Genomic DNA, 24,314 nt, shown 5'->3' with positions numbered 1-24,314 from the left:
CTGGATAGGTTTCTCCTTTTGAATTCAGCAGTGTTTCTCAACGGGGGCCCCATTGGCCTCTGGGCGGAACTGGACTGCATCGTGGGGGACTGTGGCGCACAACGTGGACAGCCGTCCCCGCTCCTGGCCGCTCCACGCCCATAGCGCTTCCAGGCATCGTGACCCCCACGCGCCCACGTGTGTCCGCAGCCCCAGAGAACCCCTGCAGATACGACCACGAACCCGGTTTTCACCCTGGCCTGAAGGTGACCGCTCTTTGGAGTTCAGTGACGAAGTAACTCTCTCTTAAAATTTTGTTGTGGAAATTTTCAAATATTCACAAAGAACCTTGCTGTTATTTTTAAATAATTGCCAAGTCCGTTTGAACCCTCTTCACCGAGGGCTTCCCTCGCAGGCAGCCTTGGGAGACCATGCTCTCCAGGCCAGGCTTTCGTTCTCTGGCCATGCGGTGGGGGGAATGGTGCCGCAGACTTTCGTTCGGCCCCGAGGAACGCGGTCCCACAGGAGGGAGCTGGAGAAGCGGGAGCTGAGACTTCCCACGTGGCAGGCCTCACTGCCTCTCTGGGCCACGGCCCTTCTCCTCGGGGGTCTGGGATGGCGCTACCAGGTCCTTAGGTCCTCCGGTCCAAGCCAGAGGAGGGGGATGGAACAGCAGTCAAGGGACATATGGTCCTACCTTAAAGAAGGTTCCAGGAAGCTGGCAAGATCTCTCTGCCCCGTAGGGGGAGGACAGAAAGATGAAAGCAGGCAGTGTTCACCTCCACTGGGGGAGACCCGGGCTGGGCGGCCCCTCGCCCACCCTGCTCCTGCAGACTTGGAGTCTGGGTGAGTCACGAGGTGCGGAGAATCATGGGGGAGCCCAGGGTCTGGGTGGTGGTGGAAATTGCGTCCGGCTCTTTGGCAGGATGCAGGTCGGTTCGCGCCCCCCCCCCCCCCCCGAGGAAAATACCCTGTGCCATAGTTGGTCCCACGGTGCCGGCCCACCCCGAGGCAGGAATCCCACCTGCCACCGCGTTCGGGTCCCTCGCCACCAGAGACCCTTGGCCCGTTGGTCCTCCCGGCAGCTTGCCTCCCTCAGTCCGCCAGGGGCCAGGGGCCGCTTCCCTGCCTGGCGGGACCGGGTTTCCCTGGGCACCTTCTAAGAGAATCCGGTCTTGCTGCCTCACGTGCGGAAATGCTGCCTGGACCCAAGGCCTTGATCAAAAGCCTCTGAAACCGCAAAGAGGGGGCCCCTCGTGCCTCCACAGCCTCATCCCCTTCTCTGGGAAAGTACTTCCTGTCTCCCCAGGGGGTCAGGGTCCATGTCCACCCTGTGGCAGTGGGACCCTGTGGTCCCCTGGGACCTGCTGCAGAGGCCCAGGAGACAGGGGCGTCACGCAGAGATGCTTCAGGAATCATGAGGCCCCCGGGCGACCACGCGGTCTGCCCCCTGCCGGGGAGGGACGGGCCTCCGGTCCTGCCTTTTGGCGGTTGTTGGGAGAGTGACTTCCGGTAACACTGTCGCTCAGCGTCTGTCTGTAGCTGGTGCAAGTTGCCGCGTGGATGAACCAGACTGGGTTTGCTGCGCCCCCTCCCCCGTCTGTGGGCCTCAACCTCGGCATCTTACTGCCCGGACCGGCTCACGTTGGTGGTCAGAGGACCCCAATTGGATCGGGGATCGGCGGATCCTGGTGCCACTTTGGTCGAGCCTCCTCCTTCTCTGGGCCTCAGTTTCCCCACCTGGAGGGGTGGGCTTTCTTGAGGAGACAAGTAAAGTGCTGGCTCCAGACGGCCGCAGTCGCGTCGGCTCGGGGGGTCGAGAGGCCGCCACCTCGCGTGGGGGCGCAGACCCTGGGGCCGGCTCATCAAGGCCCCGGGGTTGGCACGAACGGAGTAGACACTGGCCGCGGCCACCTCCCTCGTGCTCGGGAGGGTCTCCCCAGCTTGGGGCCTTTGTACGTGCTGCTCCCAGTAGCTGGGTGACCCTTCCCCTCTCGTCTTCGCCACAGCCAGCGTCTCCAGACGGGCCCGGTCTTCCGTGGCTCGTCCACCCCGGCCCCGCCATTTTCTCAGTCCTTTCCCGCCTTCGGAACACAGCCCACAGGTCTTAGCTTATCTGCGTGTGCTTTTTTTCCTCCCGAAAAACAATGGGAGATTTGAGGGACCAGGTATTCACACCCCCAGGACCTGTGCCCAAGCCTAGCACAGTAGGGGCTCCTCCGGTGTCCATGGGTGCGAATATCACAAACCCTAGAACGCTGGGGAAGGGGTCCCCAAATTCCTGCAGGGAGGAGCCACTCCATCAGCTACACCCGAGGGCTCCATGAACAGCATTTCCTTTCCCTCCGCTCTCTGAAGAACCCCAAACTCCTGGAGAAGCCACGGGCACCCCTGGCCACATCTAACCTCTAAGCTGGGTACGTGGTTGGGTGGGCAATTCTGTCCCCACACTTTAGGGGAGAGCAAGCTGGTGGTCACAGAAGACTTCTTAGAAGAGGTGCCTCTAGGGGTACCTGGGTGGTCAGTCGGTTAAGCGTCCAACTTTGACTCAGGCCTGATCTCATGGTTCGTGAGTTCGAGCCCCGCGTCGGGCTCTGGGCTGACAGCTCGGAGCTCGGAGCCTGCTTCAGATTCTGTGTCTCCCTCTCTCTCTCCAAAAATAAATAAGAACATTAAAAAAATGCAAAAAAACAAAAAACAAAAAAGAGGTGCCTCTAGAACGGGTCTAGCCACGGCCCGACCTACCGATTATGCAGTGGATCCCCAGGGCCTTAGGGTCAGGGCACCCACACAGGGCAAGCCCTGGGTCACTCCCAGGTCTCCAAGCTCAGTGGTGCCTGTCTGGGGATGGAGTGTTCTTTGGGTGGAGCGAGGGGTCAGGATGGAACATTCCCAGCGAGGACCTGGGAACTGGGGGACTCTGGGCCTGCCCTGCGAAGCCTGGGGAGGGCCTGACATAGCCCCAAGGGACAACTGACACAGGAGAAGGAGGGGAAATCAGGCCTCAAGACTGTGAAGGGCCAGACCTTACAGAGCTGCAGCCTGGGAGGCCCAGTGGTGGCTGGGAGGGTCCCTTCAGTTGTGAGGGTGGGAGGGGGCAGCTGGAGTGGGCAGGACCTGACCAGCCTGGCTGGAAGGTGGGGCGCAGCACGGCTCTGGAGTTGAATGGAGGGCAGGGAAGGCTCCCCAAGCCTAGGCCCTGGAGGGGACAGCAAGGGGAGGCTGGAGAAGATGGGGGGCTGAGGGGCTGGAGGCAAGTGGCTCACCCCAGCCCAGCGTTGGCATCTGAGATCGGGGACTGTGGGTGGAGGTGCAGGGAGGCAGAGCACAAGTTCTGGGAGGAGGGCCTGGCGGTCTAGAAAGAGCACTAGGCTTAGGCCTGGGGCAGTCTGAGCCCGCACAGTGGGAAGCCTGGCCCTGGTGCCCCTTCTCCCCTGCCCCTCGCACCTATGTGAGTAGCCCCACAGGCTACACGGCCAAACACGGGGAGGGTAGGCAGCCCAATTATAAGAGACTGACAGCCCAAAGGAAATAATCCCTAACAGTAGGTTTCAGGCACCAGGCAGGGCTGAGGAGTAAACCTGATCGTGTTGGGCCTAACTCTGACAGCAGGTGCAGGAAAGAGCCTGCAGGCTGTGTGATCACATGCAGGTGGCTGGGCGCCCGCCCCGCCCTTTCTCCGCCCGCTCCCCTTGCCCCCCTTTACCCGCCTTGACTCTCCTGCGCGGGGCAAGAGGAGCCCATGCTGCAGACCCCAGAGAGGACCAGAGACCAGCTGGAAACCAACATTTTATTGAGCTCTCCTACCCCTCCCAAATCTATTCCAGCAGATTCTTTGCTGCGGGCATCACAGACACGGGGGTGCGGCCAGCACTCCCCCCGTTGCCCGCCCTGTGACCGACCTGCTAGAGGAAGGACCGGCCACTGCGTGGTGTGGGGCCCGGAGAGCAGGCCCAGCCAGGCCTTGGCGCGGGCAGTTACCCAGTAACGGCCCCAGAGGTATAATGAATTCATTTCTCTTACAAAAAGAAAAAGAAAAAACTAGTATGAAACCTCAGTAGTGTCCCAGCACTCAGAGTTTAAATATAAAAAAAAAAAAAAAGGATCATCAGAAAACAGTTAAAAAGACAACAAAACCAACTGAGGCCACCTCCAGGGTGGTGGTCAGGGGGGCGAGGCCAGCCCCGCCCCCGCGCTGAGCAGCAGGGGACAGTCACTGGAGGAGGTGGAGCCCCCAGCCCAGCAGCAACACCAGCAGCAGCAGGGACAGCGCCAGCCCGCGCCCGGAGTTGGGGGACACCTGTGGGACGAAGGGGGAGGGGGAGGGGGAGAGAGGTGAGGACCTCCAGCCTGGAACAGGGGTGCCCATTCCGCAACGCCTCCTACACCGGCTCCGCGGACACAGGGATGAGCCCCCCGTGGCGGACGGTGGGGTGGGAAGAACAAGCCAGGGAAGGTGGGGGACACAGGAGCGCCCCGCTCCGAACGGGACAGGTCTGGGCCGAGGTGGCCAGAAAGAGAGCACAGGTGGGGTGGGGCAAAGGCCCCCGAGGACAGGGCAGAGGAGGAGAAGCCAGGCCACCCGGGCTGCCAGTCTGCTGGCGACTCGGGCCCCGGAGGAAGGAGGAGGGGTGAGGAGAGGTGCTCAGGGGGAGGAGGCGCCTGCTGGGCAGAGGAGGGAGGAACCAGTCACGTCTGCCCAACGAAGCACGAGGGCAGGCGGGGATGCCGGCCAACACGCTCCTGAATTCGAGCATGGAGTCCTCAAAGCCAGAGGCCTCTGGGACCGGGCACGAGTAGCGAAGAGGAGAAGCAGGCGAAACAAGACAACTGGGAGTCAGTGGGGCCTGTGGCGCCCCGAGAGGACATGCCCCAGGGAGCGTGTCACCACGTGCAGGAGGGGAAGAAGTCAAGCTCACGAGATCTTACCCTGTTCCTGAGGGTCAGGAAGCCCCAGATCCGTATGTTCTCCCTGAGGTTGGCCAGACCATCCACGAGACTTCTGAGAACACCTCTCAGGCCCGTCTGGTTGTAGGTGAAGGCCAAGCTGGGAGACAAACGGGAGGGGAGGCGGGGCCATTACTGCAGGAACAGGGACAGAGACGGCCTTCATCTCAGGGCACCCCTGTGGGGAGCAGAGGGCCCCGTCCCCTCGCATCCACCGCCAGCCTATCCCCCTTCTCCGGGCGGCTCCATGGATGAGGGCCTCTCTCCATGGGCGGTTTCTGGGCCTAAAATTCATCCAGTTTCCTGTTTCCTTCCCCCGCCCTCCCCAGGCCACTGGGGGTTTGGTCTGGTTTCTGGAGCTGGCCCTGTGGAAAACGCTCCTCTGCCCGCAGGCCCAAGGAGGCAGGTCCAGGGGAGCACGTCCTCCGTCCAGAGGATCTTTGTTGTGATGGAGGCCCAGGCTCGCCAACAGAAGGCTGCCTCTCGGGGGACCAAGAAGAAACCACTCTCACTCTGGTCTCGAACACCCCCACCTTGAGAAATTCTGGGAGGTTCTGAGAACCCACAAAGATGCTGGCAGATCGTGAAGGCACACGTGCTCAGGACAGATGCCTCCGCGCAGGACGCACAGACAGCCCCCCGGGCACACTCGGCATTCCCCGTCAGCACGTGAGGTCAAGGCCCTTTTGCAAACGTTCGGCCTCCGCTCGATGAGGAAGCAGAGAAAGGCACTTGGGTTCCGCTCGTCTGGTGCCCGGGAGCAGGGGCTGCGGGCTCGGGGCTGCCTGGGAGGGGAGCGATTTCCTCCCAGGGCCTGGGGGCGCCGCTCACCTGTACATGGCCATCCCGGGCAGCTCGCCAACGCGGGGCATCATCCACCTCACCTCCATCTCGTCCCCGATGAAGGCCAGCCGCATGGCCACATCGTCGGGGCTGTTGCTGTAGGGAGGGCACAGGGAACAGGGGTGTGGTTGTGCGCTGACCCCACACACCCAGGCCCACCAGGCACCGGGCCCGGGTTCTTGGGAGGCCAGGGGCAACAGAGCGAGGTGTGGGAGCAGAGAATCTGCCAGCGAGAAAAAGCCAGCGAGGCCCCGTCCGCAGGTGCATTCCCTGACGTGCGGGCCCCTCGAGGGAGGGCAGGGAGCCATTTAGCGCCTGCGTGAACAGCCGGTTGCCCCCCCCCCCCGCCCCGTTCCAGCCTCCCCCTCCCCTCCAAGGGTAACTCAAGGTTGGAGAGACCACCCAGCGGGGGCTAGGCAGGTTGGGGCTCTGCGCCCCCTGGATCACTGGGACTGGCTTCCTATGAAGCCTCGACTTACCCTCCTCCTAGTGGGAGGGGTTCCAGGACCTGCTCCCTGCTTCCCAATCCTCAAACCTCCTGGTGTCCTCACTCCTTTCAGAAAGGAGGGGCTCCCGGGCCCCTACGCTCACTGATTGGAATCGCGGATGGAAAGAGGTGCCCACGCTCACACCTGATCTCCAAATCCGACACCTTCCGGGCAGTGGGCCGGCTTCAGCCCTGCTCTCGGGGGTCTGCCCGCACACTCCGTCTGGGAATTTCCAGGCAGACAGGCCTCCCTGCGGATCCCGGCTCAGCCCCGGCCACCTGCCCAAGTTCCCCCGGGGTCCGTGCTCTCTTATTCCAGCGGTGCTGAAAGGTCGGATGGAGGGTTGAGGGCCCACCTCTATCCCAATACCCTGTGGGACCTCAGCAAAACACTGCCCCAGGCGGAACGTCCCCTGTTGCCATCTACAAGTGGGGCAGGGACAGAAGACGAAGCAGGGTTTCAGGTCCCTCCAGCTCTGAAATCCCAACCAGCCCCAGTGCCCAGGTCCAGGGCCTAACTGAGATTAAGAGAATCAATCCTGAGGCCTAAGGCAGAAGAGAACCATCCAGAAGCCAGGGGCTGATCCTGGGAAGACCCCTTCTTTGCCGCCCTAACAGGAGCCATGTGGGAAGTCGCCTCGGGCGCCATCTGATTTTCTAAAATGTGGAACCAACTCAGAAGGCCGTGAAGAGGCGATCGTGGTCACTGAGGGCCAGGAGACACCCGGCCCTAAAGCCACAGGTCTAAGCCATTTTGGTAGCAGTGCCGAGACCCGTCCCGGGAATATGCTGGATGCTGAGGGCCTCTGTGGGCTGGTTATCAGAGCAGAGCTGCCGGGCCCAGGGCAAGGCCGCCACGACCACACCTAGGGAATTTCCGCTCTGGAGCCCTGCCTAGGGAGCCCACAAGGCCTGCTCTTCTAACCATATCCTGAAAGTCACTGACCAGAAATGGGGGGTGGGGTGGGGCTCCCAGAGGGTTTCTGGGACCTACCTGTTAGGGGAGGGCCCAGGATCATAGTACTCCACGAGATCGGTCATGCCAGGAACGTCCAGAACTTCCGGGCCATGCTCCTGCAGGAAGGTGCTCAAAAAGACGTTCCTGGAGAGGGATCCTGCGTGAGACATTCCTTCTCTGGGGGAGAGAGACACTGACTGAGTCCCGGTGCGTCTAAGCCAACCGGGACTCTCCCGTCCTCACTTTCCCAGCATGCCTTGCAGTTGGTGGGGAGCACATAACCCAGTTCCGGTCAACGAGGCCTCAGAAGTCTGACGCGGGAGTTGAAAGGGAGCGGCCTCAGCCAGGGCGGCTCTTCCCCCTCCCTGCTGCCTTCAACACAGGAGTGAAGGCTGGAGCGGCAGCAGCCATTTTATAACCCAGGGTGTTGAACATTAAGGATACCCAGCGTGCCAAGAATATGCAGAGGAGATAGGGACAGAGCCCGGCTCTCTGATGGCATGACCCAACACTCGCAAAAACACAAGCCACAGCCAGCCCAGCCGTGGAAGAAAAATAAAACCCAGGGCACACGGGTGGCTCAGTCTGTTGAGCGTCTGACTCTTGATTTCGGCTCCTGGTTTCAGCTCAGGTCATGATCTCACGGTTGGTGAGTTCGAGCCCCACGTCGGGCTCTGTGCGGACGGTGGAGAGCCTGCTTCAGATTCTGTCTCCCTTTTGCTCTGCCCCTCCCCCACTTATTCTCTCTCTGTCTCTCTCCCTCTCAAAATAAACATTAAAAATTTTAAAAAAAAAAGGCCTTAAAAGAAAAAGAAAACTCAACATGTTCAAATCACCATTCACGTATTTAGCACTCCTAGTCCAATTGTGGACTCCCAAGTCGTCGCCGGTGATAGGTAGGATTCTGTGACCCGATTCACCACAATTTACCCCACACTGTACCGAACAGCCGTAGGTCCAGAATATAACGAAGGATGTGGACCCAAAGGACCCGAGTTCAAATCCCAGCTGTGTCACTTAGTAGGTGTGATGCTGCGGGAACGGGCACCAATTGTTATGACCTTTGCACTTCAACCCACTGTCTTACGATAACGGCCTGGGCTTTCCGATTTTTTCCGATTCTTCACGTTAGCCTGCCCTGAGTTGATAGAACCTTCTCGTCATCTCGTCGGATCCCTAACCTTCAAGGCAGGTATTTAGTAAGAGGACACTGGCGGCTTAGAAAAGTTCAGGATTAAGCCAAGAAGAGAGAGAGTGAAGTCTCACTGCTCCCCAGGTCCAGGGTGGACAATGTTCATCCCTGAAGCGGATCCCGCATGCGGGGACCCTCCGGGGACACCGGGTCTACGCCAGAGTGTGCACACAACTTGCTTTCAGCATTAAAGGGTGATGACTGGAAACACAAAGACAGGACACAGGTTCACGGGAGCAGAGAAGAGCGTTTGGGTCCTCCAGGTGTTGAAGGGCGAGTCTAGACAGGTTATTCTCAACACAGCATCCAAAACGCGGTCAGATTTGGGCGCGCTGTGATGTCATCAAGGGCGCAGACAGGTAGTTGAGGGGCTGGGGCACTCCGGCCTTTGAGAAAGGACACCACACAAGAACAGCATTGTTCCAGAGAGACTAGATGCCCAGAATTGGCCTCAAGAGGGCTGCTTCGGTTTCCTAAAGGGAAGCCAGTAGGCTCACGTCTGTTCCAGATGAAAGCCCAGCTTGAAAGGCAGCTGTAGCAGGAGCGAGGGCTGGAGAAATCAGACGTGTAAACACAGCCACAACGGCCACAAAGAGCCCGTGGCCTGACATATGTCACCGCACCTGTCAGGGCAGCACCATCCCCTGTGGGCTGAAAGGAGCCGTCGGGTCAGACCTGGTGGGGGGGGTGCGGGGGTGCTACCACCTGCTGAGGGCACCTGCAGGCCTGAGACCCAGCGACTCCCTCCCACACCATCAGGCCAGCACGCCCCCGACAGGGAGGGTCAGGTGGCATTTCTAAAAACCCGAAACGTTGCTGCCAGCAACCTAGCAGCACAGGCACCGTTCTGAGTGCATAATCCTTATTCATCTGTTCTGGGGAATGCTAGGTAGCAGTTAAAAGCTACGAGGTGTGGGGCACTTGGCTGGCTCAGTCTCTGGGGCATGACTCTTGATACTGGGGTCATGAGCTCAAGCCTGACGCTGGGCATAGAGCGGACTTTAAAAAAAAGAAAGAGGAGTGCCTGGGCGGCTCAGCCGGTGAAGCGTCCGACTCGCGGTTTCCGCTCAGGTCATGATCTCACAGTTCGTGGATAGGACATGAACATTCACGTAGGAAACAAAGAGAATCACCTCTTGGAATCACGGAAGAGTTTCAAGGTTGCCAGATACAAGATCAACACGCAAAAACCAACAGCAACAAGGCAACCAGAAAATACAGTAGCAAATAAATCTGTATTTGCAGACATAGAAGGCTTGCAGTCAGGAATGAATCGGATTTAAAAAAAATAATGTTTATTTTTGAAGGAGAGACAGAACACGAGTGGGGGACGGGCACAGAGAGAGGGAGACACAGAATCCGAAGCAGCCTCCAGGCTCTGAGCTGTCCGCACAGAGCCTGATTCGGGGCTCGAACCCACAAACCGCGAGATCATGACCTGAGTTGAAGTTGGACGCTTAACTCACGGAGCCACCCAAGCACCCCAGGAATGAATCTGATTTTTTTAAACATGACTGGGGCGCCTGGATGGCTCAGTCGGTTGAGCATCCAACTTTGGCTCGGATCATGATCTCGCGATCCGTGAGTTCGAGCCCCGCGTGAAGCTCTGTGCTGACAGCTCAGAGCCTGTTTCGGATTCTGTCTGTCTGTCTGCCCCTCCCCTACTCACTCACTTTCTCTCTCTCAAATATAAAAGTTAAAAAAAAAAAAAAAAAAAAGACTTAAAAACAATTCTAAAAAATTTTAAATCCTTAAAGCTTTTATGGAGAAAAATGTAAGGGGCACCTGGGTGGTTCAACTGGTTAAGTGTCTGACTCTTGGTTCAGCTCAGGCCATGAACTTGCTGTTTGTGGGTTCAAGCCCCACACTGGGCTCTGTGCTGACAGTGCACAGCCTGCTTGGAATTCTCTCTCCCCCTCTCCCGCTCACTCACTCTCTCAAAATAAACTTTTAAAAAAATTTTTAAAAAGAAAAACGTATCAAACTTCAGCAAAGGGCATGAAGGACCGAGAGAGAGACAACTCTCAGAGCTGAGCTATTTTAACACCGCACAGAGTCTGAGGACTGAGTACACCCTTCGGCTTGCACTGGGGTGGCATTTAAGGAATTGTGACCAGGGCCTCTGGCTGCCCCCAGGCCCCAGGGAGCTTGGTGTCTATGCAAATGGCAATCCCCCAAGAAAAGCAGCCCCAGCCCTCATTTGCATCCGCCCCCAGCAGCCCTTACCCTCAACACCACACCCCAGCAAGGGGCCTGCTCTCTCCCCAGAGGCTGCGGTGTGTTCCCATGGAAAGCCCTGCCTCCCCGCAGCCAAGGGGCCACTACGGGACTTCGGTGGGTGGGCACGTAGCCTGAGCCTCCCCTTCATCCACTGTCCCAGCATCCATCCGCCTCCAGAAGACCCTCCCAGGATCCCTGGGCGCCAAATGGGAATGGGGCCCCTGAGCCCGGCAGGAGCATGTGCCTGACCAGGGACAGTGACCACAAGCACCCCAGCTGGCAGGGATGGGGCGGGCGGGTAGGGGGGAGGTGGAGGCCTGCGTCTCACTAGCTCCAGGGCTGTGTGTGCGGTGGGGTGGGATGGCCCCAGCAGACTGAACTGTTTGGGGGCAGGGTCTGCACCGTCCCCTCCTAAGGGTCCCCCGAGCCCACCAGACTGACCTCCAGTCTGAGCTGACCGGGGACAGACACCGGGGACAGGCTCCCCTCTCCAGGTCTGTGCTTGCTCACTGGAGCTAAGCTTCCAGCATGGGACCCTCTAGACAGGTGGGGGGAGTCTTGGGTGAACCTCCTAACCCCAGTGCTCACTTGCTCGGGCAAGGCCTTCAGTTTCCTCATCTATCAGTTGGGGATTAATGACCCCAAACTAATAGGGTTCATTTTCCAGGCAAGAAGCAGCACAAACTGCCTACGATAATCCAGACTGATGTCTGAGCACCTACTTCTGTCCGGCCCCGACTTGGCCCTGACTTAAGCCCTGTGCAAGGATTCTCATGAAATGCTCACCCAGCCAGGCCTGGGTGGGCCTTAGGGCTATAGATCTGAGGGGGAGAAATCAGAGTGTGGTCAGGGAGGTGGGAGCCATGGTCCCTGAAGCAGTCCCACCGCCCCAGGGGAGCCCAGAGCTGGTCACCTCCCGCCCGGCTCTTCTGTAGATGCCCAGCCGGCCTCCAGTCTCCACCAGAATCTCTCCAATCTGATCTCCGTGCAGCAGCCTCAGATCTGACCTGGCCACCGCTCCACTCGGCTCCCCAGTCCCCTCGGGAGCTGTGGCACGCGGCTATCAGGGCCCTCTCTTCTCCCCCTGGCCACCTCACCAGCCCCAGCACTGCCAATCCAACCTTGGCCAAGGCTCCCACACACTTAAGACCACGTGCTTCCGTGAACCACGCTCTGCCGAGAGCTCAGCCCCCGGCACTGCCTTCCTAGGTCCTCTGAGCCAGGCTGGGGGGGGTGCTCAGGGAGCTCAGGCAGCCCCTGTCCCTGGTCCCTTCTATCTCCAACCGACCACACTGAGTTGCTGTTTCTTCCTCTTTGGGGGTTTAGAGCATGGACTCTCTGTGCCTCCAGCTTCTCCCCCTTCTAAATGAGGATACTTGGGGCGCCTGGGTGGCTCAGCCGGTTAAGCCTCCGACTCCAGCTCAGGTCATGGTCTCGTGGTTCGTGGGTTCGAGCCCCGTGTCAGGCTCTGTGCTGACAGCTTCAGATTCTGTGTGTGTGTGTGTGTGTGTGTGTGTGTGTGTGTGTGTGTGTGTCTGACCCTCCCTCGCTCATGCTCTGTCTCTCTCAAACTAAATAAAACATTAAAAAAAAATTTTAATCAAAAAATAACAACCGAGAAATTAAAGAGTAATGTTAATGTCCCGACACCAACACCACGTAAGGTGAACAAACCCGGCGCTTGCCATCGTCACTGATCTCTGGCTTCCGGCACACGGCACAGAGCACGTTTGTCACATGACCAAACAAAGGCCGTTACTGAGGTCACTGGTGGCCCAGGGGCCTGGACTGCTTTTAAGCATCTATTTTTCTTCCAGCAGATTTGCAAAAAGGCAGGCGTACCTAGCCATGCGTCCCCACCCAGGCTGCAGCCCACACGCTCACCCTCCTACACATCCCGTGGAAACACCAGCCAGGAGCGCTCTTTTACTGGCAGAGCTGGGGATGCCAATCTCGCCTCTGGGCAGAAGAGTGCAGCCCACACAGCCACAAGGACACCTGCGGGGCTTGGGAGATGGTGAGGGGCGGGCTCTGGACCCAGCAGCCTGCGGTTTCCTGAGTCTCCCCAAGCCCAGCCTTGCCATGTGTCCCTGCATGCCTTGGAACAGGTGGCCACACCCCTGGAGCCCCACCAATTCCCACAGGTCACTGGAGTCCTGGGTACGGGGCCAGTGGCTGTGGGGTGGACCCAGCCGAGAAACCCTGGGTCCTCAGTTCAGTATTTTTCCATCGGGGCTTCCCACCCACACCTGACCCAATCCCCAGCCCTGCCGCTGCCCACGACGGGGGTGGGGTCCTGGTTTACAGAGCACCCAGCGCTCAAAGCATCAGGTGCTCGCTCAAGCATTAAAGCCCTGACCTCAGCCGAGACAGACCCAGGTTCCTTCCAGTCCCAGTTCTGCCACCGCTGTGTGACCAGGACCAGTCACCTGATTCTGAGCCTAGCTCAGAGAGGGCTCTTCTGCATGGAAATAGCACAGCCTCCAGAGCAAAGAGTAAGATTAACAGATACAGCTGTTGCCCCCTTTCTGCCCCGCAGCAGGGGCTCCAAAGCTGGTTAAGGAATCAACAAACCCAGGAGAGTGGGAGATTAGTATCTACCAAAGTAGCAAATGCACAGAACCTTTGGTTTCTAGGACTGTTCCTGTACAGACCCCTGCATGTACCCGGCAGCCTTGAAAAACATAAGCAACCAACCTGTGAGCGCTGATGTGCCAGGATCTTGAAAGCACATGGCTACATGCACACAGCAGGGAACAGAACAGCTCGTAACTGTAACTGTATTGCCCAGCGTGTGTAAACAATAAAGGACATAAACAAACACTTCTATCTGCACAGATCATCTCCTGAAAGAGGCAAGGAGATTAGTGAAGAGGGGAAGGGGTCGCTCTGGGACAGACCAGGGGCGGGGAAGGGGGCTGAATCTTTTTAACTGTACGCTTTTGTGTTCTCGAACCTTTACTATCACCCACGTGCTGTGATCGTAGATTCAAAAAAATAAAGCAAAAACTGTTCTGGGGTTAACAGCTGGAATGTTTCGGAAATGGAAATAATTTGCCTTAAAGGTCTATTTCAGGAATCAAGTCGCCAACCCACCCTCCCCACCTGGTGGGGGGAAGTCTGGCCTCCAGCCTCCACCCTTAGGAACCTGCAGATGCCCAAAACCGCTCCTCTGAGGCAGGCAGGGCTCACTTCCCTTGAGTGATGGGAGAAATTAACTGGGGGGGGGGGGGGAAGACAGGGAGCAGCGAGAGAAAAAGGAGAGAGAAGGAAGGAGGCAGAAAGGGGTTTCAGATAGAAAGACAAGTTGGAAATTCACCCCTGGAGGGTTGTGGGAGTTGTTCGGTGATCTGGAAAGTGGCAGCTTGGAATGGGCCCCGGGAGCCACAGCCCCGCAGCCCTCCACCCCCGGAACCCCAGCGCAGATGCTGGCCTGACCCACTTGAACCCAGGTGGCCCATCTCGGCTTGGCCTCTGTGGCCTCGGGCAAGGACTGTCCTCTCTGGGCCTGCTGCTAAGGGCTCTCGGGGATCCCACGTCCTTCTTTTGTGCAGCTGCTGAGTCCAGCCTCCCTCAGGAGGAGGTGTCTGCCCCACTTCACAGACGGGGGATCAGGAAGGTTGAGAACGGAAATTCAGAGCCTCTCGGCCACCCAGTCATGCTCCCCACCCCCGGGCTCCAAAAATACATCGGCCTAGCAACGCAGGTTGACGATACTAGAAAAAGGAAGGCAGCTTTGACAATTACGAGAAAAAAAAGCCTTGCTGGGGCCTGAAACGCCAGGTAAGTTTCCCCACTGAACAGTGACGCAACGGACATGCTGGGGCCGTGTGTAGGGCCCAGTCACGGCCCGATACATCGTGAGCATCGTGCCTTCTGAGCACACGAGCGGGGAGGCTGGCATGACGGCGAACGTAAACCACGCGTGTGCAGTGTTCGGCATCAGGCACTTTACAGGCCTGACCCCTCCGGGAGGCAGAGGAACATCACCCACCACTCAGATGAGGTTTAGAACTGGGAAGGGCTTGTCCCGCACCCGAGGCGAGGGCGGGAGCCGCATTAAACCTGGCCTCCAACTCGAGACACTTTCTTGGCCCCTGCAGCTGGCTTAGGTCAAAGTCAGGCAGGAGTCTGCTCAGGCTTGATTCAACCCCAGGTCCCCGGAGCCCCAAGCTGGGCCCGATTCAGTACGCTCAGGAATGTTTGCTAGTGGAAATGATGCAAAACCAGTGCCCCCTCCCCGCCCCCCACCATCCCATCCACACCGGGTCAGGTCAGCCACCATGAAAATGGAAAGAGGTGGGTCGGCGTAGCAACAGGGAAAGAAGTCATGGCAAGATGAGGATCCTCTGTGATGCATTTATGCAAATACCCACGTCTCACTGCTTCTGTTCATTACCTATGCACAGGGACACTGTGCCACGGGGCACTCGGCTGCCGGGCCACCTGGGTCCTAGTCCAGCTTGGCCGTTTGGCTCTGAACAAGTTCCTTAGCCCCTCTGGACCCCTAATTCCTCGTTTGGAAAACAGGCCTTGGGGAGATTTTCTTTTATGTCCTTTCCTGCTCAAGCAGCTATGAAGACACTCCAACCTAGAGAAAGTACAACACAAGAATTCTCTTGGCGACTGATTTTGCAACTGGCTTTACCCCGGTTTGCTGTACTCTGGATGTCTGTGTCCACTCCCAAGTTCATACGTTGAAAACCTAACGCAGAGAGTGATAGTATCAGGAGGCGGGGTCTTTGAGAGGCAATTAGATCAGGCAGGCTCCACTAATGGGATTAGTGTTCTTTTTTCATGTTTACGTATTTATTTTGAGAGAGAGCTCGCACATGCACCAAGGGGGGGGGGGGGGGGGGTGTCACAGAGAGAGAATCCCCAGCAAGCTCTATCCTGTTAGCATGGGGCTCGAACCCAGGAACCATGAGATCATGACCTGAGCTGAAATCAAGAGTGGGATGCTTTCAACTTCAGGTCAGGTCATGATCTCAGTTTGTGAGTTCAAGCCCCACATCGGGCTCTGTGCTGACAGCTCAGAGCCTGCTTCGGATTCTGTGTCTGTCCCTCTTTCTCTGTCCCACCCCCCGTTGTGCTATCTCAAATATTTAAAAAAAAAAAAAAAGTCAGACGCTTAACCAACGACAGAGCCACCCCGGCACCCCAGGATCAGTGTTCTTCTAAAAGAGGCCCAGGAAAGCTCCCTTCCGGTCCCCCAGTTCCCCACTCAAGGATACAGGAAGTCTGTGGCACCCTGACCTTGGATTTCCAGTCTCCAGAACCGTGAGAAATAAATTTGTGGTTTATAAACTACCCAGGCTGTGGTGTTTTGTTATAACACACAGTTCAATAGAGTGAACAGAAAGCAGGTGTGGAAACAGGGCAAGGAGAACCCAAGGGATCCCAAAGTCCTCCTTGGTATCCAAAAGGGGACCCAGGTGGATCCCTGTGCTTTTCCATCATCATTAGAAAGGACAGGGTGCCGGGGCGCCTGGGTGGCTCAGTCGGTTAAGCGTCCGACTTCAGCTCAGGTCACGATCTCGCGGTCCGTGAGTTCGAGCCCCGCGTCAGGCTCTGGGCTGATGGCTCAGAGCCTGGAGCCTGCTTCCGATTCTGTGTCTCCCTCTCTCTCTGCCCCTCCCCCGTTCATGCTCTGTCTCTCCCTGTCTCAAAAATAAATAAACGTTAAAAAAAATTAAAAAAAAAAAAAAAAAAGAAAGGACAGGGTGCCAAGATACTACCTGGGCCTGCAGTTTTTAAGTTTAAAAAGCATGTATTTAAAATGAGTTCTGGCGGTGGTGGGGGTGCCTGGCTGGATCGGTCAGTGGAGCATGTGACTCTCGATCTTGGGGTTGTGAGTTCAAGCCCCACGCTGGGTGTAGAGATTACTTAAAATATAAAATCTTTTTTAAAAATAAAATAAAATCTTTAGGGGCGCCTGAGTGGCTCAGTCTAACCATTGGCTTTGATGACCTCACCGTTTAGGAGTTCGAACCCTGCATTGGGCTCCGGCTGCCTGCTTCTGATCCTTGGTCTTTCTCTCTCTGCCCCTCCCCTGCTCTCTCTTGATCTCAAAATATAAACATGAAAAATAAATAAACAAATAAAATCGTTAAAGAAGCATTAACTAATTACAATAAGTTCTTACCATGTGTTTAAAAGGAGTCAAAGACAGTGCCCGGCTAGGCCCGAGGTCTGAAGGGCCCAGGGAGAGAGACACAGCCTCAGGGATCCTTTCTTCCGGAGTTTTGGGTGTTCCCTCAGTGTAAAAGAGTTTTAATTACTCCCCGAATCCTGGTCAGTAGTTTTGGGGACCCCCATTTCCTCCCTAGGACAAAGTCCTCAGGTCCCCAGAGGCCAGCCACCCTGGCCCTTTTGAACCCTCAACCTGACTTTCTGGCCTCCTTCTGCCTCCCCCAGGCTGGCATGGCGGGGGGAGAGGATGCCTGCTTCTTCTTTCAGACCCAGCCCAGAGCCTACCTCCTCTCTGCCCTCCCCAAGACAGAATTAACTGCTCCTCACCTGAGTTATCCCAGCACCTTGGGCAAACAGACCTGGATTGGGCACCTAGCCCATTGATAGTCTCATTAAATGTTTACCTGTCTGTCTGCCCCAGTTCAGAGCAGGGACCTAGTGAACAGGGACAATGCGGGGGCAGGGGAGGCAGGTAATAGACTGTAAAACCGATGGAGGGACAGATCACAGGGACAGGCAATTCCTGGCTAGGAGACCCTCACCTCTTGAGAGCCCAGTAGGAAGGGCAGTTGTTGAGAAGGAGGCGGAGGCTGCGCGCGTTGTATACAGTCAGTGCTCACTAATGAGAAACTATCACGAACCTGGGACCCGGGGCTCGGGAGAGGTGCATACTGTGCTAACCACCTCCCAGTCAGAGCTGGGATTTTCCTGATGCGTCACCGTCTGCGTGTGGGCAATCGGCAGATCCGTGCCCTCCCCTTCTGAACTCTGCCTCTTCTGAGCTCCAAGCCACAGGCACACAAGTGCCAACCTGGGGGGGGGTGGGGGGGCCAGACGGGTTGCTCTTGGCTCTTAAGCTTGTACTTTCCTCTCAGTCCGGGTGACAAGGTACCTTCTCCCACCTCCAGAAAAACAGGTTTACCGTGCGCTGCCCGGCAAGGCCCGGTGGGTGTTTTGTATTGTCACATCCTAATATTGACACTACGAAAATCAGCTGCCCACCCAGCCCCGGCCTCGCTCCCGCCGGCCTCGGTGCCAACAAGGAACTGGGGGCCGTGGCCTTATTTGCTTACATTCTGTATGTCTCCCGGGGCCTGGCCCCGGCCAACCAGCGGCAGGACAAAAAGTTGAGGGAGTGGCTGCCTGTGTCCACTCCGGACCCGCTGCAGGCTTCCTGGCCGCGACCCACAATAAAACCCGAGCGTGCCGGGAACTTCCTTGAAACCTCTTGGAATTGTTCTGAGCAGGGAGAACAAACAGCCAGACTCTCGTGGGATCCACTAGGTTGGAGGCAAGGGGAAGCAAGAAGCCATTAACTGTCTACAAACTTAATAGGGTTCGCTAAAAACAGGATGCTTTCCAGGGAGAGGGGAAAATACCTCGGGGGTCAGCTTCAAGGCTCACCAGCGGATGGAGCCATCCCCCAGCAGCCCCTTCCATATGTTAGAGGGCCGATCGGAAGAGAACTGAACTGGGCTGACACTGCTCGCTGGTTTCTTTGCAGCTCCGTGAACCCAGCTTTCATACCCACCTAATAGCACTTAAGATACGGGGGCGCCTGGGTGGCTCAGTGGGTTAAGCGGCCCACTTCGGCTCAGGGCATGATCGCGCAGTCCGTGAGTTCGAGCCCCGCGTCGGGCTCTGTGCTGACGGCTCAGAGCCTGGAGCCCGCTTCGGATTCTGTGTCTCCCTCTGTCTCTGTCCCTCCCCCGCTCATGCTCGCTCTCAAAACTGAATAAACGTTAAAAAAAAAAAAAGATAAATAACACGCATACAACCCTCCACCCAGCTTCTTCCCAGCACGCCCAGGCTGTGCGCTGCTGGGGATACTCCACTAAGGGTGACATTTGGTCCTCCTGTTCTCATGGAGCTGCAGGCCAGTGTCACTAAGCACAGAAGGGTAGCACAATCTCTTTAGTGTCCCGAGAAAATGTAAACTGGGGTCCTTGCTCAGAGGCACTGGCAGAAAGAGAGGAAGGGCTGCACCTTTGATGAGGTAATCAGGAAAGACTGCTCAGAGGAGGCAGCATGGAACCGAGATAGGGAAGAGATGACGAGTCTGATACCCACATGCCCCCAGGGACTGAGCTAAGTCTATCATCACTCCTTTTGTTTCAGGCCTCTCGCCATCCCATAGAGGGCCTCACAGGATCCCTGGTGCTTGCAGAAACATCCTTGTCGAGGTAGTTCCCACCAAAAAAAGCGGGGGGAAAAAAAGTCACCTGGCAGCCATCTTAGAAAGTTGACGAAACAGGTTTCTTGCCCAGAGGGCGTTCTGAGGCCCTGGCTGAAAGCCCACACCCTGGAAGCCAGTCTCCCCAGATGCTTTAGACACTTTAAACCAAAAACAGGCAAAAATAAACTTGTACCGCGTAAGGTTGGTAAAGCTCAAGCGGCCACAGCCAAAGCCATCAGTGACAGCCCTGTGACCTTGAGGCTAAAATGGTGGGAAATCCCCCAAATCCTGGAGCGGGAAGGGAAGGGTGGTAAAAGCTGAAGCCACGGGCAAGAGGGGCAGCACCAGCCAGGTGCTAAAGCTGGGATCCAGACCCAGCTACAGCCTCAGACAGACCATTTAAAGAGCCAGTGCAAAAACCACACTAGTAAACTCCTACGATGTGCCACTCCGAAGAATCACCCCAAAGGCACGCCCAAGATAAGTGGAAATAAGGTTGAAGTGTTCACTCTAAGGGAGGCCACTGACAGCCACCATCACTTGGGTGGGCGTTCCCCACACCTGGTGGGAAGCCTCGCAGACCCATTTCACAGAACGGGCAATCTGAGGCTCAGAAGGCCGAGGGGCCCGTCTAAGACAGACACCGTTGGAAAGTGGCCGGGTGGCGAGTTCTGGCGGGGCTTCCAGACGACGGCTCTGGGCTTTCTGGCTTGACGGCTCGCAGGCCGCCTCCTGGAACCAACTCTCCATGCGCAAACGAGGCCAGCACAGAACTCCCCGGGCGCCCCCCTCCTCGCGCGGGAAGGAGAAAGCTGATAAGCCTCCCTTCCTGGGGAGCTGGAGCGCAGCTCAAAGACGACCCGCTCCAGGGCCCGGCCACGGTAGGTGCTGGGGAAAGTGTTACAGCTGCAGCCGCAGCAACAACGTCCCGCCCCCGCCGCCCCCCCCCCCCCCCCGGGTGGCTCCTGCCAGCGAAAATTACAGTAACGATTAACGGTTTTACAAAGCGGTTTCGCGCCCAGGAGGCCGGGGCTCGTAGCGAAAGCGAACCAAGGCCGGCGCAAACCCCCCCCCCCCCCCACACACACACCCCAAGCGTCCCCGGCCTTGTTTTGGCCGCGCGGGGCTGGCGGCGGGACCCCTCCGGGCCACCGGCTGGACCGCGCCCGCGGCCCCTCCAGCGGGTCTGCGACGCCGGCGGGCGCACCTGTGCAGGCGGAGGGCAGGTGCCGGGCGGCGGCCGCGCCCCCGCTCCGCGCGCAGTTCCTGTTCCGGACTTCCCCGCGGCCACAATAAAGCCCTTCTCCGGCCCCTGGCAGGTGCGCGGCGACTCGGGGCGACTCGGGGCGCCCCGGGTCCCGGCGGGGGGCCACCGCCCGACGCCATCTTCCCGGACTCCGGGTGGACACCGGGCCGTGCGGCCGCGGGCTGGCGGTCCCGCGCTCCGGCCCGGTTCGCGGGCGGTGGGAGCCGGGCCCCGGGAGGCCGAGCCGGTGGGCGGTGCGGGGCGACGGGGTATCCGGCCCTCGGGGCGGGGCGCAGGGGGAGGGGGCGCCCCATTGCACGGAGGCGGAGACTGAGGCCCGCGCGGGCTGCGGCTGGTACAGTCGCCGGCGGGGGCCTGGAGACCCCGCCAGAGAGGGTGCGTTACGCAGCCAGCTTCCCGAAAGTGACACACCGACAGCTGCCCGGGACGGAAAATTCCTGGGCACAGGTCCCCCACCTTCCAGCCGCTCTCTGAGCGCTCACCTGCCGGGCTCGGGCTTGGCGCGGGGGGCGCAGGGCAGAGGGGCTGGGGCCACAGCCGGGGCGGCAGGGCTCGGACTCACCTCGAGTCGGAGGTGGCGGCGGCGGCGGCGGCGGCGGCGATGGTGGCGGCGTCCGGAGCGCTCGGGCCGGGAAGCGTATTGTCTGCGGCCGCCGGCCGGCGCGCGAGCGTATAAACCGCCGGGCCCCGCCCCGGCCCGCCCCCGGGGCCGCCTCTCCCGTCGAGGAGCTCGGAACCCGGGACCCGGGTCCCAGTGGTAACAGAGCTGCTACAAGTGTGATGTTTACTTGTTTGCTGCCTGCCCGCGGCCGTCCGCAAGCTTGTTTGGCGCGTGCGCCGGTTCCCCGGACGGCGGTGCGCACAGCGGGCCCCGGGGAGGATTCGTGGGCCAATCCGCTGGCTGAATTTGGGTGTTATGACCCAGGATCCTTGCACGGATGGTCGCGCTTCGCCCTCCACGCGGTCCTAAGCGCTCGGTGCTGCTTTTTCGTGCCCATTTTACCAATGAGGAAACTGAGGCTTAGAGAGGACCAAACGACTGGCTAAAGGGCAGTGGAAATCCTGAAATATACATGCTTTCCGTGCTAGCAGTTTCGGGAGTTGGGTTTTGGTTTGCTTCTCTCAATTTTCTTCATTGTGGTAAAATACACATAACAGAATTGGCCATGTTGACCATTTTTAAGTGCACTGTTCAGTGGTATTAAATACATTCATAGTGTCCAGCGATCACCATCACCCATCTTGTAAAACAAGCTCTAGACCCATTAAAAACTCCCCTTTCCGGGCTGGCTCAGTGGGCAGACCTAGGGACTCCTGCTCTCCCGGTCCACGGTTCGAGCGCCGCTCTGGGTACAGAGATTGCTTACCAAACAACAAAAACTTCCCCATTCCCTCCTCCCCCAGGCTCTGGCACCCACTTGGAATTAGGTATTTTTGAACCTGTTTCACAAATATGAAAACTAAGACCGGTAGAAATAGCATCAGCAGCATCCGAGGCTGGGCCTTCCCACCCCACTCCTACCTGCACCATCGCGGCACCCCCCATTCCCCTGCTGCCTTCCAAATGGGAGCAGCCGGCCCTGTCCTGGGGCTCCTGGGCTGGGGAGAAATGGGGGTGGGGGGGGGGGGGGCAAAGCCCCTACTGAGGGAGGAGAATCTGAAAGGTTCTAAGTAGGGTGGGACTCAGCCCTGGGGCCGGTGAGGGAGGGGTAGGACCCATCCCAGAACTGCAGCACAGGAGAGTGATGGAGGCAGAGAAAGGCAGAGGTCGGGCCAGGATTACAAAGTAACCGCTTTTCCAAGAACACAACAACAAGGCTTGTTTACGAGTCTCTGAAGGCAGAACTGCGGGTCCAGGGGAGCTCCCCTCCCCCCCTGGTTCTGCCGTTTGCTACCGTTGGGGCCCCCTGACCCCTTCCTCCCACTTCTGGAGTGACAGGCAGTGATGCCCACTTTTCCTTCAGTGTTATCAGTGAAATGGGCTGACCCCACCCCACACCCGGCAGGGCTACAGGGAGGATCGGAGGAGATAATGATCTGTGACCACCAACAGATAATCCTTAGTAAACAACAGAGCTCAAGCTTCAGGGGCCCCTCTCTGGGGGCTCTTCTGGCCTCTTACATTTTGTAATCCTCTGAGGACCCCCAAATCCCATCACCTGTAAACCCCACAAAGACTGGATCATCCCAACCTTCTCTGAGAGCCACAGGCTGCCTTGCAGGAGTGAGGAGGCCTATAAAATAGGGGCCCCTCTCCAAATGCCTCACTCAGAAGGAAAGTAATGACACAGAGGCTGGTGGGCCAAAAAGATCCGATGTGCCGGAGAATACCTCCAGAGGGGCTTCGAGGCTGAAGGTGCAGAGGCCAGGCACATAGTAGGTGTTGAACAAACATTAGTGGAACGGATGGAGGAGGAAGGACAGAGGAGGGATAAGTATCCCCGAGGGAGGGGTATGTAAAAATATTTGCTTTGCAAGGTCCTAAAACAATATGCTGAGCCAATAGATGAGAAGGAGACAAAAGCTTTTGAATAAGAACTGGGCCTGTAGAGGGACTCCTGGGCGGCTCTGTGGGTTAGGCTTCCCACTTCAGCTCAGGTCATGATCTCCCGGTTGGCGAGTTCGAGCCCAGCGCCTAGCCCTGCGTGTCAGGCTCTGCGCTAACAGCTTTGAGCCTGCTTTGGAGTCTGTATCTCCCTCTTTCTCTGCTCCTGCCCTACTCATGCTCCATCTCTCTCTCTTAAAGATAAATAAACATTAAAAAAAATTTTTTTTTAAAGAGGGGCACCTGGGGGCGCCTGGGTGGCTCAGTCGGTTAAGCGTCCGACTTCAGCTCAGGTCACGATCTCGCGGTCCATGAGTTCGAGCCCTGCGTCGGGCTCTGGGCTCGAACTCATGGCTCAGAGCCTGGAGCCTGCTTCCAATTCTGTGTCTCCCTCTTTCTCTGCCCCTCCCCCATTCATGCTCTGTGTCTCTCTGTCTCAAAAATTAAAAAAAAAAAAAAAAAAGTTTAAAAAAAATTTTTTAAAAAATTAAAGAGGGGCACCTGGGTGGCTCAGTTGGTTAAGCGTCCGACTTCAGCTCAGGTCATGATCTCATGGTTCATGGGTTCAAGCCCCGCATCAGGCTCTGTGGTGACAGCTCGGAGCCTGGACCCTGCTTCGGATTCTGTGTCCCTCCCTCTCTCTCTGCCCCTCCCCTGCTCACACTCTGTCTCTCTGTCTCTCTCAAAAATAAACATTAAAAAACATTTAAAAAAATAAACAATTTTTTTAATTTTGTTTTTTTATTTTTTTAAATTTACATCCAAATTAGTTGGCATATAGTGCAACAATGATTTCAGGAGTAGATTCCTTAATGCCCCTGACCCATTGAGCCCAACCCCCCTCCCACAACCCCTCCAGTAACCCTCTGTTTGTTCTCCATATTTATGAGTCTCTTCTGCTTTGTCCCCCTCCCTGTTTTTATATTATTTTTGTTTCCCTTCCCTTATGGTCATCTGTTTTGTGTCTTAAAGTCCTCATAGGAGTGAAGTCATATGATATTTGTGTTTCTCTGACTAATTTCACTTAGCATCATACCCTCCAGTTCCATCCACGTAGTTGCAAATGGCAAGATTTCATTCTTTTTGATTGCCCAGTAATACTCCCTTGTGTATATATACCACATCTTCTTTCTCCATTCATCCATCGATGGACATTTGGGCTCTTTCCATACTTTGGCAATTGTTGATAGTGCTGCTATAAACATGGGGGTGCATGTGTCCCTTCGAAACAGCACACCAGTATCCCTTGGATAAATGCCTTTTAGTGCAATTGCTGGGTCGTAGGGTAGTTCTATTTTTAGTTTTTTGAGGAACCTCCATACTGTTTTCCAGAGTGGCTGCACCAGCTTGCATTTTCCCCCCCCCAAAAAAACTTTTTTTTTAAAAGAGGGGCACCTGGGTGGCTCAGTCGGTTAAGCGTCCGACTTTGACTTGGGACATGATCTCACGGTTCAGGAGTTCAAGCCCTGCATCGGGCTCTGTGCTGACAGTTCAGAGCCTGGAGCCTG

General features: G+C 57.3%; 1 protein-coding gene across 3 annotated transcripts; it reads right to left on the bottom strand.

Moving 5' to 3' along the window:
- Positions 1-3,755: 3,755 nt before the first annotated feature.
- BIK (BCL2 interacting killer) lies at positions 3,756-21,024 on the bottom strand. 3 transcript variants are annotated; one of them, XM_019447122.2, is made up of 5 exons: positions 20,824-21,024; positions 7,251-7,391; positions 5,758-5,865; positions 4,909-5,026; positions 3,756-4,279 (listed from the first exon to the last, which is right to left on the bottom strand). In XM_019447122.2, exons 2-5 carry the CDS (start codon positions 7,382-7,384, stop codon positions 4,193-4,195), a joined length of 447 nt encoding a protein of 148 aa, XP_019302667.2. In that variant the 5' UTR covers positions 7,385-7,391; positions 20,824-21,024; the 3' UTR covers positions 3,756-4,192. The 3 variants fall into 3 exon arrangements, with proteins under 3 accessions (XP_019302667.2, XP_053751136.1, XP_053751137.1); XM_053895161.1 differs by lacking the exon at positions 20,824-21,024 and adding an exon at positions 20,202-20,459; XM_053895162.1 differs by lacking the exon at positions 20,824-21,024 and adding an exon at positions 15,026-15,189.
- Positions 21,025-24,314: the final 3,290 nt, after the last annotated feature.

Source organism: Panthera pardus, unplaced genomic scaffold (genome assembly GCF_024362965.1).
Source record: "Panthera pardus isolate Hobbes unplaced genomic scaffold, ASM2436296v1 HiC_scaffold_6, whole genome shotgun sequence".
Lineage (NCBI taxonomy): Eukaryota > Metazoa > Chordata > Mammalia > Carnivora > Felidae > Panthera > Panthera pardus.
This window is presented reverse-complemented; position numbering and strand designations above follow the sequence as displayed.

What these genes read in the sequence shown, in the direction of transcription:
- BIK (XM_053895161.1), bottom strand. Translation starts at nt 20,380, where the DNA reads ATGGCGTCGGGCGGTGGCCCCCCGCCGGGACCCGGGGCGCCCCGAGTC. An exon ending in CCTGCCCTCCGCCTGCACAG is followed by an intron (nt 7,392 to 20,201) that starts GTGCGCCCGCCG and finishes TCTCTCCCCCAG; the next exon opens with AGAAGGAATGTCTCACGCAG. An exon ending in CCTGGGCCCTCCCCTAACAG is followed by an intron (nt 5,866 to 7,250) that starts GTAGGTCCCAGA and finishes CCCTCCCTACAG; the next exon opens with CAACAGCCCCGACGATGTGG.